This window comes from Microtus ochrogaster, unplaced genomic scaffold, assembly GCF_000317375.1.
Source record: "Microtus ochrogaster isolate Prairie Vole_2 unplaced genomic scaffold, MicOch1.0 UNK29, whole genome shotgun sequence".
NCBI classification, from domain to species: domain Eukaryota; kingdom Metazoa; phylum Chordata; class Mammalia; order Rodentia; family Cricetidae; genus Microtus; species Microtus ochrogaster.
The window spans coordinates 3411153-3423352 of record NW_004949127.1 but is presented as its reverse complement, the minus strand read 5'-3'; the positions used below and the strand labels follow the sequence as shown (position 1 = coordinate 3423352).

At 47.3% G+C, this 12200-nt stretch overlaps 1 protein-coding gene across 1 annotated transcript in view; it reads left to right on the top strand.

Annotated features, from left to right (window-relative positions):
- Nucleotides 1–11899, top strand: part of Laptm4b (lysosomal protein transmembrane 4 beta) — a 50689-nt gene extending 38790 nt beyond the window's left edge. The window contains exons 5-7 of the mRNA XM_005368142.2: nucleotides 654–752; nucleotides 2482–2577; nucleotides 10870–11899. Of these exons, the coding sequence (XP_005368199.1) occupies nucleotides 654–752; nucleotides 2482–2577; nucleotides 10870–10950 (276 nt within the window). The 3' untranslated portion in view covers nucleotides 10951–11899. The remainder of the gene's footprint in view (nucleotides 1–653; nucleotides 753–2481; nucleotides 2578–10869) is intronic.
- Nucleotides 11900–12200: the final 301 nt, after the last annotated feature.

Below are 12200 nucleotides of genomic sequence, written 5' to 3'. Positions count from 1 at the left end.
TTTTTTTTTTTTTTTTTTGTTTGTTGTTGTTTTCTGATACAGGGTTTCTCTGTGTAGCCCTGCCTGTCCTGGAACTTAAATAGACCAGGATGGACTCAAAACTCACAGGAATTCTCCTGTCTCTGCCTCTCGTGTTGTGCAAAAGCCTCTTTTATTGTTACACAAAGACCACCTTTAGCAAACTAATACTGGTATATCAAAACCTCTTATCTAAGAGTTGTTTGAAGGAACCATTCCATTACCTAAGCAGTTCTTAGCCACAGGAGACCTCTTTGTTTGCCAGGTCCATTTTAAGACTAAGTTGTACAAAGATTGGGAAATTCCTTCAGGAAAAGCAACTCAGTAACAGTCCTTGAGTTAAGCAGAAGGTTCCTTTAAAACCTAGGTGCTATCACTGCAGAATTCCTGCCAGGTGCCATGGCTCCCTCTCTCTCTCTCTCTGCAGACTTTTCTTTGCTGGAGTGTCTGAGTTAGGAACACATTGCCTCCCTTGCTCACTGTTTGCTGCTCTCTGGTGGGAAGAGGTGGGAGAGAATTTTGTATCTGCCCTAAATAACATTATCTGCTCTCAAGGGAGCACCTGGGCTGCTGCTGGTGAAACAGACCTTTGAAAGGTGAATGAGATTTGCTAATGAGGCCTCTTTTCCTTTCAGCCTCCCAACTTTCCCTACAGAGACGATATAATGTCCGTGAACCCTACGTGTTTGGTTCTTATTATTCTTCTGTTTATCGGCATTATTTTGGCATTTAAGGTAAGCATGAATAGTCTCCTTATGGACTAAATATTAAATGTATTTCTGAACTTGAAGGAAATAAAATAATTTGTCCATTGCCTCTTGATTTCCTAACATTACAGTTTATTCTGTTGTCTGTGTGATAGAGAAATACTTCAGGCTTATCTCCAGCCCAGGCCGCAGGAGGGCGGAGGTATTTTCTCAGATGACCTGGCTATGTCAGGCTGACAGCACTCACCGGGATAGTGGCGGTGTGCCCTGGTGTGTGACATGCCACGTGTCCATCCTGCACATGACAGGCATACTGTTGTAATAGGTGCGGCGGGGCTGCGTCCCCAGCACCCTGGCCGCCTCCGGCTAGCTTTACCCGAGATAATTACATGGACACTGTATTTATTTAATTACTGTTTGGCCATTTCTATCTAGCCTCTTTTAGGCTAACTCTCACACCTGGACTAGCCCATCTCTAATAATCTGCTGTAGCCCACAAGGTGGCTTACCAGGGAGATTCTAGCCTATGTCCATCCTGGGTCGGAGCTTTATCGCGTATGCCTCAGAGAGCAGAGCTCTCGCCTCTGCCCGCAAGAGTGGAGCATCGTGTCTCTCTGAGGCGTCTGCCCCTGACAGGAGAGCTGTCGAGTCTCTGAGCTCACTTCCTCTTCCTCCCAGCGTTCTGCTCCGTTCACTCCTCCCACCTACATTCTAACCTATCAGGGCAAGCAGCTTCTTTATTTAATCAACCAATGACCTTCCTCCATACAGTTGCGTGAACAACGCTACCCTTCACATTCATGCGTAAAGCATGGATGGATATGTTGTTTCCAGCCCTGTGGACATACATGTCCCTGGGGTGGGATTGCTGGGTCCTGTGGTAATTTGATTGAAATTGGGGGGGGGGGTCACTATACTGTTTGACATCTTTAATAACAGTGTGTGGCATTTCTGTTTTCCTTCTCCATTTAACCTTTTTTTTTTTTTTAGTCAAAGAATTTTAAAATTAGGGAGGCATTTTGAAATAATTGAGTTCTAATCCAGTTAAAGATGATTGGAGCAGCTGGGTGGTGGTGGCGCACGCCTTTAATCCCAGCACTCGGGAGGCAGAGGCAGGTGGATCTCTGTGAGTTCGAGGCCAGCCTGGTCTACAAGAGCTAGTGCCAGGACAGGCTCCAAAGCTACAGAGAAACCCTGTCTCGAAAAAACTAAAAAAAAAAAAAGATTATTGGAGCAGGAGCACAGAGAACGTACCTGATCTAACGAACATCTCTTCATGCATCATTTCTGGCACATTGTTCTTGTGGTGTTAACCTTAAGTACCTGCAGATACTTTATTTTGAAAATGCTACAATAAAATGAGATAATCCTGTAGAATAAAAACAGTCAAGTAATATATGCCTATAATAACCAGAAGTCAGGTACCAGGCGGGGGCGGGGCGTGGTGAGGCTAGCCTGGGCTATACAGCAAGTTTGCGGGGGAGAGAGGGGTGAGGCTAGCCTGGGCTATACAGCAGGTGTACTCACATCTTGTCAGAGGATAAGTAGTACAGTGGTAAGTGGCTTAATAAATCTGACCAGTGTCTGCCAGGGCGCCCCTTGCCAGAAAGCTTCTATACCTGACTTCTGCAAGTTTAAATGCATTAGGTTTAGTAACATTAGCCTGGGTATGCAAGTAAAAACTATGATGTTACTTTGTATTGTTTTAAGCCGTCTGCCGTTGGAAAATTCAAAACGCAGTGATCATTACTTGCAGGGTTACTTGATAAGCTGCGTCTGGAGCTGCTACCGATACATCAATAGCAGGAATTCCTCTGACGTCCTGGTTTATGTTACCAGCAATGACACCACGGTAGGTGTGATGTCACCACAGGTGAGACCTCCCCCACCTTCTACTGTGTGATGGTACCTAGTGCTCCTAGTGTTTGCGGCTTCTTGTTGAGACGTGTGTGTATGTGTGTGTGTGTGTGTGTGTGTGTTGTTGTGTTTGTCTTTTCAAGTCAGGGTTTCACTGTGTAGCCCTGGCTGACCTGGAACTCACTCTGTAGATCAGGCTGGCCTCAAACTCAACAGAGGTCTGGCCTCTGTTTAATCCCCAAGTGCTGGGATTAAAGGTTTGCGCCACTGTACCTGGCTAAGACTTGTTTATCATCTGCTTAGTCTACCACATTGTAGGTTGTTGTCAGTGTAACAGATCCCTAAAGGAAATGACTTAGGAGGAGAGGGGTTCTTCTGGTTATACTTTAGACATTTCCGTCATGTGATTGAACTTGTTCCACTACCCTGGGCTTGTGGTGGATAGGAAGAACGTCATGGCAGCAGACCCTGTGGTGCTCGAAGCTGCTCAGTCCAGGGCCGCCAAGAAGCAGAGAGTGCTACGGAGGGTCCTCCCAGTGACTGCCTTCCCCCCAAGCAAGCCCTGCTTTCAAAAGTTTCCATCTGCTCCCAGTAGGTTACTGACAGGTTGTGAGTCTTTTCCATCCAAGCCATAAAATAGATAATAATTGGGCCTAGAAAACAGTAACAAAAACCAACCAACCAACCAAAACAGCTCTGGTGAGATGGCTCAGCAGTTAGAACACAGGGGGCCCAGGTTCCTTTCCCAGCACGACATGCCTCACAGCCCCTCTCTCTGTAGCTCCAGGTCCAGATCTGGCCCCGACTTCTGCACAAGCACCAGTCATGTATACGGTACGCAGACATGCACACAGCCAAACACCAGCACACAGAAATTAAAATAAACAACAGAAGATAGTGAAGAACGGAGGCGATTCCACTGCAAACCGCATGTATTTTGATGAATTGTATAATTGATTCCTGTATCTTTAGAAAGGGAGAACACAGGCTTCCCTGGACACAAACACATCACACAGGTCGTAGCACCGATGCTTGGGTCAGGCGTGGCCAGCTGGAGCCTCATCAGGGTCCTCAGTGTTCCTGCTCCCCAATGTCACAGAGGCTGATGTATTTCCTGCGCCAGATCTGTGGTCTGCCGTTTCTCCCAGGAACCGTTTCTCTTCAGTGGGAAATGCTATCTGGAGACCATTATGTGGGTTTTGAGATTCCGTAATTTTAAAGATTTCTTTTTTTGACAAGAACTAGGGGCTTTAATTTTGACTTTCTAATTTAAAAACCAAAAGTGCCAATGCCTGCCCCGGAGACCTTCTAGAAGGTTGCAGTGATCCAGTTTTTCGTGGCACACAGGGATGTAAGCTTCTCCTTTGCCCGAGTCAGCGCTGGGCATCCACATTGACATAATAATACTTCCTGCATGGCTTTCCCTTCGTATTAAGTCTTGGGCCAGATGGCTCTTCTCCCAGGCGAAATAAATTCGTGTTGACCTTTGTGGGAAGACACTGGGGCTCTCGTTAGAAAGTAAACATGCGTTGTCTCCTTTTCTAAGACAGTGTGCATGCTGTGGTCTGCTCAGGGGGAGGACAGAAGAGTTCTGGATAATGGGGATCATTCCCAGGCTTAGCCCTGCCTCCATCTGCAGCGAGACCGTGCAGGGAACACCCAGGGCAGAGGTTCCGAACACAATGCCTTGAGGTCTGAGTGATTCGTTCAGGCCGTGGGATAAATACCCAGCTCTTCTGTGCGTTAAGCTGTCACGTATGCACGGCTTGTTTCCCTTGAGAGTTTAAAATATCCCAAGGTGCCCCTCTGCGTCACTGCAGCTGCTTGGCCCCAGCGCTGCTGGTGCCTTAGGGAGATGCATCCTCCCCTTTAGAGCCCCATGTTGGAGAGGCCATGTGGTGGATACATTATGTAACAGCACGTTCTCCTCCTGATGCCGTGAAGATGTTCTCCCTGGAGGGAAAAAAACACGTTAAAATGATGAGTATGTAAATTGTAGAAGCGTTTTTCACATTAAACATTAGCAAATTGAAGTTTTTAGGGACTTAATATGTGTAGCCTTGTTTCAATAATAATCCTACAACTCTGGTCATAGCAGCGTTTTCCCAAGTGTATGGGACCCAGTTCCTGTGGGACGGGGTCCTCTAAATCAGTCAGATTTAATGTTTAAGGTAAAATGATGTCTGAAATTCTGATCCCAGATAAAAACATTATAGCCTTGGGTACGAGAGGAAGGGTTTTGATAATTTAAAGGAGAAATGTAAACTTCTCCCGGGTCGGTTATGCTGTGCCAGTGCAGGTGCTGGTTCAGACCGCCTTCCGCAAGCTCCTGCTTCAGAAGTAGTTCACTGTGTGAGGCTTTCTCTTGGGTCTGCTTTAAAAATACAGCTAAAAGACGAAGGGCAGACCATCTCCCCGGTAGCCACATCCCAACAGAGTCTCTGACACACTGAAGGTCGGTTAAGGTCAACCTTTGCCCACCAGACCCCGCTCTGGGAGCCTAGCAGTGAGAGTGACGTCATGGTGGTCCCCAAGTCGAGACTTTCAGTAATTGGGCGTGGTTCCCGCTGGTTTTCCTTTCCTCTCCTCTCCCTCCCCCTCCCTTTCCCCTTTCCTTTTTCTTTTCCTCTACCTACTTACTAGTCTGGGTTTTCTTAGTATAAGTTAGACATGGTTAGAGGCCGGTTCTTGACCAGGTTTTGTGCATTTTTTCTTAACCATAGAAGAGAGGAGAGGGCGATCAAATTGGCAACCAGAAAGATCTTTCATTAGACTTTGAGGCTCATTCATCCCCAAGAACTAAACAGTCAGCAGCCTAAAATGTAAACAAGTCTTTTCTGCAGAAAAGTCATAACTAATGGGCTGGACAAGTTTGCGAGCTTCAGATATGTTTTAGCCAGATTTAAGAACATCTGTTTAAATGACCCAGAGGGCCTGGGAAGTAGCAAGAATCCTGCAGTGTGGGACTGAGGAGTGAAAACTCCTGGGTTTCGAGGTTTAGAACCATGCCCTATGATTTGTTGGTTTGGAACCTGCTGGCCTGTGAAATGATGTAAAAGGGAGGTCTCATTTCCAGGGGCATTTTTAAGGGGGTCTTTTCTTAACTAAGTAGTTTGTGTGAACTCTTAGTCCCCGCCCCCACTCCTCACCCTTTTGATTCTAAAAGGCCAAGACCATTGTGAGAAGTTGGTTTGGACCTGGTATCTGAGCTGAACTAAGGGCTCAGCTGGGAGGTTGGGGGAGGGCAGGTCTGCTCCAGGGAGAGGAACAGGGGTAGGAAGAGAGCCTTGGAGGGAAATGAGAGTTGGTGGTGATGGGAGAAAGTGACAGGATACTTAAAGGCCCTCTCCTGTATGTGACTGCAACTTTAAACCATTTACTGGACAGGTAGGACAATAACTTCGGGGTCATCTGGCCCGGCACCAAGTCTCTGCCATGTGCATATGTGTGGTCTGCCGTGAGCTCTTCTCCTGTGTTACCCTCCTTGCTCTGGAGTGGCTTTATCAGACACGGAGGGGTTGCCATCTGCCAGGCACTGAGCCCTCTCTATATGGATTAACTCGGCCTTCCAGCTCTGTGGAAGGACATCCACATTAGTCTGTTTTCTGTTACTAAAATCTGCTTATTTACAAATGTTCAAAGTAATGAGTTTCATTGTGACGTTTCCATACGTCATTATGTTGCAGCTTGGCTTTTAATAACAAAAGCATTCCAGCCTCATCGTATAATAACCTGAGAATGGTTTGGTTGAGTATGGGTGTATCTACAAGGGCAAAATACATTTATTTTCATTAAAATTGTCACAGGCAGTATAATAGCAAAAGAAAGCTTTATCATACTTTAAAGTGCAGTACGGGAAGGAACGTGTGCTGTGGTCACGAAGAAGCAAGGCTGGTAGACACCGATTAGGCTGTAACAGAAAATAACTACAGAGGGTCTGGGGGGTGCTGTTACCGGAGGTATTTCTCCCTTTCCATTAGTGCAGGGCAGCTCTATTTCCCGCCGAGACTGTGGCTGCAGCTTGAGCCCAGGTGAGGCTGGAGCCCTAGAAGGCTGTAGGGCAGTAGGTGGTGTTGCACATTCTGACTGGGAAGGAAGTGGCTGAGCTGCCTCCCACGGGATTACTGTGGTGTTAGCTCACCGTGTCCGCCTCTTTCCTCAATGTGTAAGCACACAGAACTGCTTTTATTCTCAGTTCAGGTCGTCATGTCATGGTGGAGTTCCAGCCTTTGCATCGTACCTGTGGGAACTGTCAGGACCAATTTCGGTTTGAAGTATGAATTCTGTGTTGTGAATACACTCAACAAAAGGGTTCAGTTTTTCCGTGTAAGGGAAGTAAGAGCTGGGGAAGATGGCTCTGTTGGTAAATGACCTGCTGTGTGAGAGCGTTGGCAATAACACTCCTTTGGGGGGCTTTGAGATACAGTCTCATGTATCCTTAGCTGTCTTCAGCTTCCTGTGTAGCTGTGCTGAGAGTCATGGGAATAAGTGAGAATGCGATTTGGGGTTCCTTCCTTGTGGAAACCTGTTAACCTCAGAACTAATAACATCAGAAAGCATTATCACTTTCCAGTCGCTTTGCTTAGTGTCTAGACTGCCCATGCTCCGTCCCACTGCCCAGCCTCTCATCTAAAGTCCCTTCTCTGACAGGTGGGGCTTGTTCTTCAGTCAGCTGCAGAAATTAACACAAAACTTGGCTTGGAGCTGTATCAGTTAAGACAGTGCCCCTCAGAGATGCCTGTAGGCCGGGATGATCTGGCCAATCTCTCAACTGACCCTTAGGTAGTTTGGTTGCATCTGGTTGATATTCAGCCTATATTTTTTTAACATTTTGTGATACTTTTTTGAGACTGTTGGAGATCGTGTGTAGCTTATACACAATGCCCTGCAACCGCAGAATTACAGATAAACCTCTACTGGCTAAATGCAAATATTATGGTTCAAGCCCAGCCCTAACCCTGGTGCCTAAACATTTTCTAGTTTTACCATTAAATAGCTAGGTACTTGACAACAATGTTTCAGTCTACAACATGCATATTACATGGTATCCCCATAACTGAATTGCTTGGGTGATAATGTAGCCATTTTAGTTATATAAATACCCTGCAGGATGTTCACGTCTGATGGAATTGCCTAATGGTCTGTTTCTTGGCGTATAGCCCCACTGTTGCATGGGGCATGGCTGTAGTTCTTTTCCCTGGCATTTTATCATTTATTACCTGATGAAGTGGATTTTGTTTTCCAGATTTTATTTATTGTTTATATGGTGTTGTGTTTGTGTGTGCACTTGTGTGCACATACAGGCGAGAGGTGGCGTTGGGTGTCTTCCTCGGCCTATCCACAGACAAGCACTTTACTGGCTGAGCCAGCTGCCCCCAGGGGAGGATGTATGGAGAGAAAGAGGGTTTTTGCACGTGTATAGAATTTGTGTTGGGCTTCATATAAAGTGCCCCACAGTTGCGTGGCTTGCATGTTTTCACTCGGCCGTTAGCTTCTGATTGCTAGCAGCAAGTTTACATTGAAGTAGGATATGTTCTTGGCCCTTTGTTGGTGGTTCATTGTGAACAGTTAAAAGACCTCATTTGGCTAAGTACCAAGTGATAAAAATATCAAGATAATCACATTTTCTTTATGTTATGGCATTCTATTTGGCAAATTTTGTGTTAACTCTTATTAAAGTCATTTTTCTTGATGTCCAAGTACTTCATCTGCCTTGGTTGTAGAAAAGGAGCATCCTCAGTGTTAGCAGACCATAGTAGGAACAGAGTGTTGGTCCTTACCATCCTGCTTTCCCGTCAGTATCAGGCTCAGCATCTGTTGGGTAGGAGAACTTTTAGAAGTATTCTGATGGCCAGAGATGTCACGTCAAGAATATTTCACAGCCAGCATGGAACAGTGAAACGGTGTCTGTCACCGGCTTCGGTGGAGGGAGAAATTCTCCAGGCCGCTTGACTTCACATGACAAGCAGAAGTCAGCAGAGCGTTTCAGAGAAAAGATTATCAGCGTTGAGATGCCGATTCCCAGTGAAACTTCAGTTCAGGTTTGATGGTGAACATCGAGAATACCAAAGTGTGAGAGTTTTATTTTGACAGAGCTTAATTGTGCCTCCCTGGAAAGAAAATGCTGCCTTCAATTTGTGAGCATTTTGGAGAAATTTGGCTTGAACGTTTCCTTTTGTGAGAAGGAAGGAAACAGAGTTGGATGTGCTGGCTTGCTCGCTGCTGCTTTCGTTTCTCCAGCAGCCCCGCGGTGTAAGATTTCTCCAGAGACAGTGAGTGATAGTTACAGGCCAGTGAATTCCTCAGGGAGGCTGTGGAGGAAAATGCTGACCCACCATCATTCTACAGTAATGTCCCTAGTGCCGTTGACTGCTTCCACCAGCCATGGGTTACCCTGGTAGATGGAAGCACACATGTGTGCTGGAGGCTCAGGCCACAGCCATATGGACAGAGCCTTGCATGTCTTCCCAGCTGCATCTCCCCGTCTCCTTTCTCCCTACCCCAAGTGTACACACACCTTTTCGTGTTCTCGCTACCGTCTGGTCACTTCCTTCTGCCCTCTGAGAGGCTTTCCTTGATGTCCAGTCTGCACGGGCACCCCTCCGTTCTTTAGTTTGCCTGCTCTGCCTCCCAAATCATACGTTCCTCCGCATACAGCACGGTGTCTTACTGGGTGTGTGTGGCAGCTGTGAGCGCCTTGAACATGCCAGCACTCGGCGTGCAGGCCTGCCGGGTAGAAGAGTGGCTGGTTCCTTTGTGGGGAGACCTGTAGGTACCTCCTTGCTGGAGAGGAATCCCCTGGACCCAGCATCTCAGGTGCTTCTGTCCTTTGCCTAGTTTGTGAAGGATTTAGGACCCAGGAACAGCGTTAACTGGCCCCTGTGGAAACAAAGACCACCAAGCTGACAGGAACAGCTGCTTCTGGGATGTGGTGTTCGGAGCCTGGCTGCGCTGTAGGAGCTGCCTGTTAGTCTGGTTGGAGCTAGACCTTGCCAGTTGTCTGTCGCTTGCTTGCCTGTGAGCCATGCCAGTCAAATGCACTGTAGGAAGGAGGGTGTTCTGGGTCTCATGTGCCCTGCCTCGTATCTCTGGGCAGGAAGGAGGGAAAACAGCGAGCAGTAGAAGCACCTGGCTGTGTCAGGGATTCCCCTGCACATAACTGCTTCCTATGGCTAGCCTGGAGAAATCTGAGCAGGATGCTCTTACACATTGTAGCTTTGCCTTGCTGACAGTCGATAAGCTGTGCCCTGCTCCAGCAGGAAAGCTTGCTGTCCGCTCAGCAGTTAAAGCCACACCTTCTGAATCCAGGCCCTCGTCAATGACATCGCTGTGGCTTCTGACTTCTGGCTGCAGCAAAACTATCCAGACAACTGTCTAGGCGGGCCAGCTTAACCTCCTCACAGGGGAAGCTTCAGAGACAGACTAAATGGCGTGAGCCGTTTATACCTCCTGAGTCCCACTGTCAGGTGGGTACCAGGTCCCCGTCTCGGGTGGCGTAATGACGCAGCCTATGGGAGTTAGAAGCGGAAAAGAGGAAAATGGCGACCTATGTTAAGTTGGAGTGGCAGTGGTGTGTGTGTGTGAGGTAGGCAGAGAGGGGTGTGACAGGAACTAAGGGTTTTTAGTGGTGGTGTTCCTCCAGGAGCCTACGGGACAAGCACCTTTATGGCTTGTGTGACTGTTTACTCCTTAAAGTCTAAATGGATCTGGAATAGAAAGTACACAGTGTAATTTTCATGTTATTTCTCTTCCCACGCAGCGAATAACCTTGAGAAGTTCTGGTTTTGTGCTTGGAATGTGAGCACAGAGGTGTTCTCTGTCAGTCAGCACCGACTCCTTAGCTCCAGCTTCTACAGGTTCTTACCAAGCATATAGACCTCTGGTCCTCTGGTCTTTGTTTTACAGACGTAAAACCCACGAGGACATAATGTGCTCAAGGAGTGTGAATTCGGTCCTCCCCCGTCTCTCGAGGTCACAGCTGTGGGTTCTGCCGTCGACCTAGGGCCTGCCCCGTGTGCACACCCCTGGGAGAACCATTGTCACCCCCTTATTCTTTTGCACTACACCATCTAGCTATGCAGGCACAGGTAGGAAGTGGCAGGAAAAACAGAGGCCCCGGAAGTCCCTCCCAGGTGCTGCTCTAAGGATGCAGAGTATCATTAACTGTATCCACTTAGTGAGAAGCTGAATTGAGGGCAGGACGTAGGCAGGGTTTATCTGCGTGCCTGTCCGGGACTGTATGCCTATACGCCTGTTTTCAACACTGACTCTGGGCTCTCCTCTCCAGGTGCTTTTGCCTCCGTATGATGACGCCAATGCTGTGACCGGTACAACCAAGGAGCCACCACCACCTTACGTGTCTGCCTGAGCGGAGCAGAGGATTTGGGAGCAGCAGTTGAGTCTGCAGCTGCCTTCTGTGATGTCACTTCCTCCTGTGATGTCACTTCCCAGATGAGCTCTCTGAGCCTGTCTGTTGTTAAAATACCACATTTTACAATTTAGATGTTAAGTTGAAGCCTCTGTTGTTTGGAACATCTGCTGTAGCTAGAACACCAGAGTAGCTGTAGATTTTGGTGGGGGTGTGGTGTAATGTTCTCCCTTAGTCTTTCCCAGAACTGTAGGTGGCCTTCCCAGAGGCCGGTTTGTAGCTGCCTGGCCCCACAGCTGGGAACTCAGTCACACCGTTTTTCTCCACTCCTTCTGACTCTCTTGAAAGTATAAAATAAAAATTAGATAGTACTTAAACCATTCCAATATATAGAACAAACCCTAATACAAATAATATTAATTTCTCTAATTAGGTAGTAAGGAGCTACATATATGATAGAAGAATTTCCCTACGATCCCCAAATTCTATTCCGAATTTGCTGCTCAAGGATTTACCTTGTGCTAAATAAAGGCCGAGAAGTAACACCAAACAGTGAGGGTGGGAACCTGCTGCCCAGGGTGTCTGTTCAGGGCTGGCCTGTTTGGCACCGAAGCACCCACTTCTCCTCAGTGTTTGCCCCAGCAAATCTCTTGCTATGTCAAGTAGAAGTGCCCATGAGTGTTTGTCTAGAAGAATGGAAAAGGGTTTTTCACCCTCTCTCCTCTGAAGATGCATTCTACTTTGGGTTTCTTTTTAAGTATGTCTAATCACCTATTAAAATGTCAAGTGGTCTTCAGAAAGATGAGGAGGATCACTCCCTTGAGGATGCTTAAGACTGGATGGGAAAAGATGTTTCTGTCTCTGAAAGCGAGCAGCTGTCCTGCCTGTTCCGTCGCAGAATGTGCTGTACACAGGCTTTGCCATTAAAGTTTGTCTGCATCCAAGAAAACAGCCCTGGCTCTGATGATTGTGCGTAGCCCCTCTCCCCTTCCCTCGGCTACACAGATGCACACAGTTCAACCACTGCACAGATGTGTCTTTAATATTTAAATGCTGGTGAAATTGGATTGGTTGGACTAAGAAGAGCTAGGGGCCAACAACACTCAGCATCCTATGTCACTAGCCTGTCCTTTACACTCTGGGTATCTACCGGTGGTGTGTGATATCTTTGTGTCCATAGTACCCAAAACCCACCCACCCCCTTTTTTTTGAGATGGGGTTTGCTTTCTGAAAGCTTGGCCGGGAGCTTG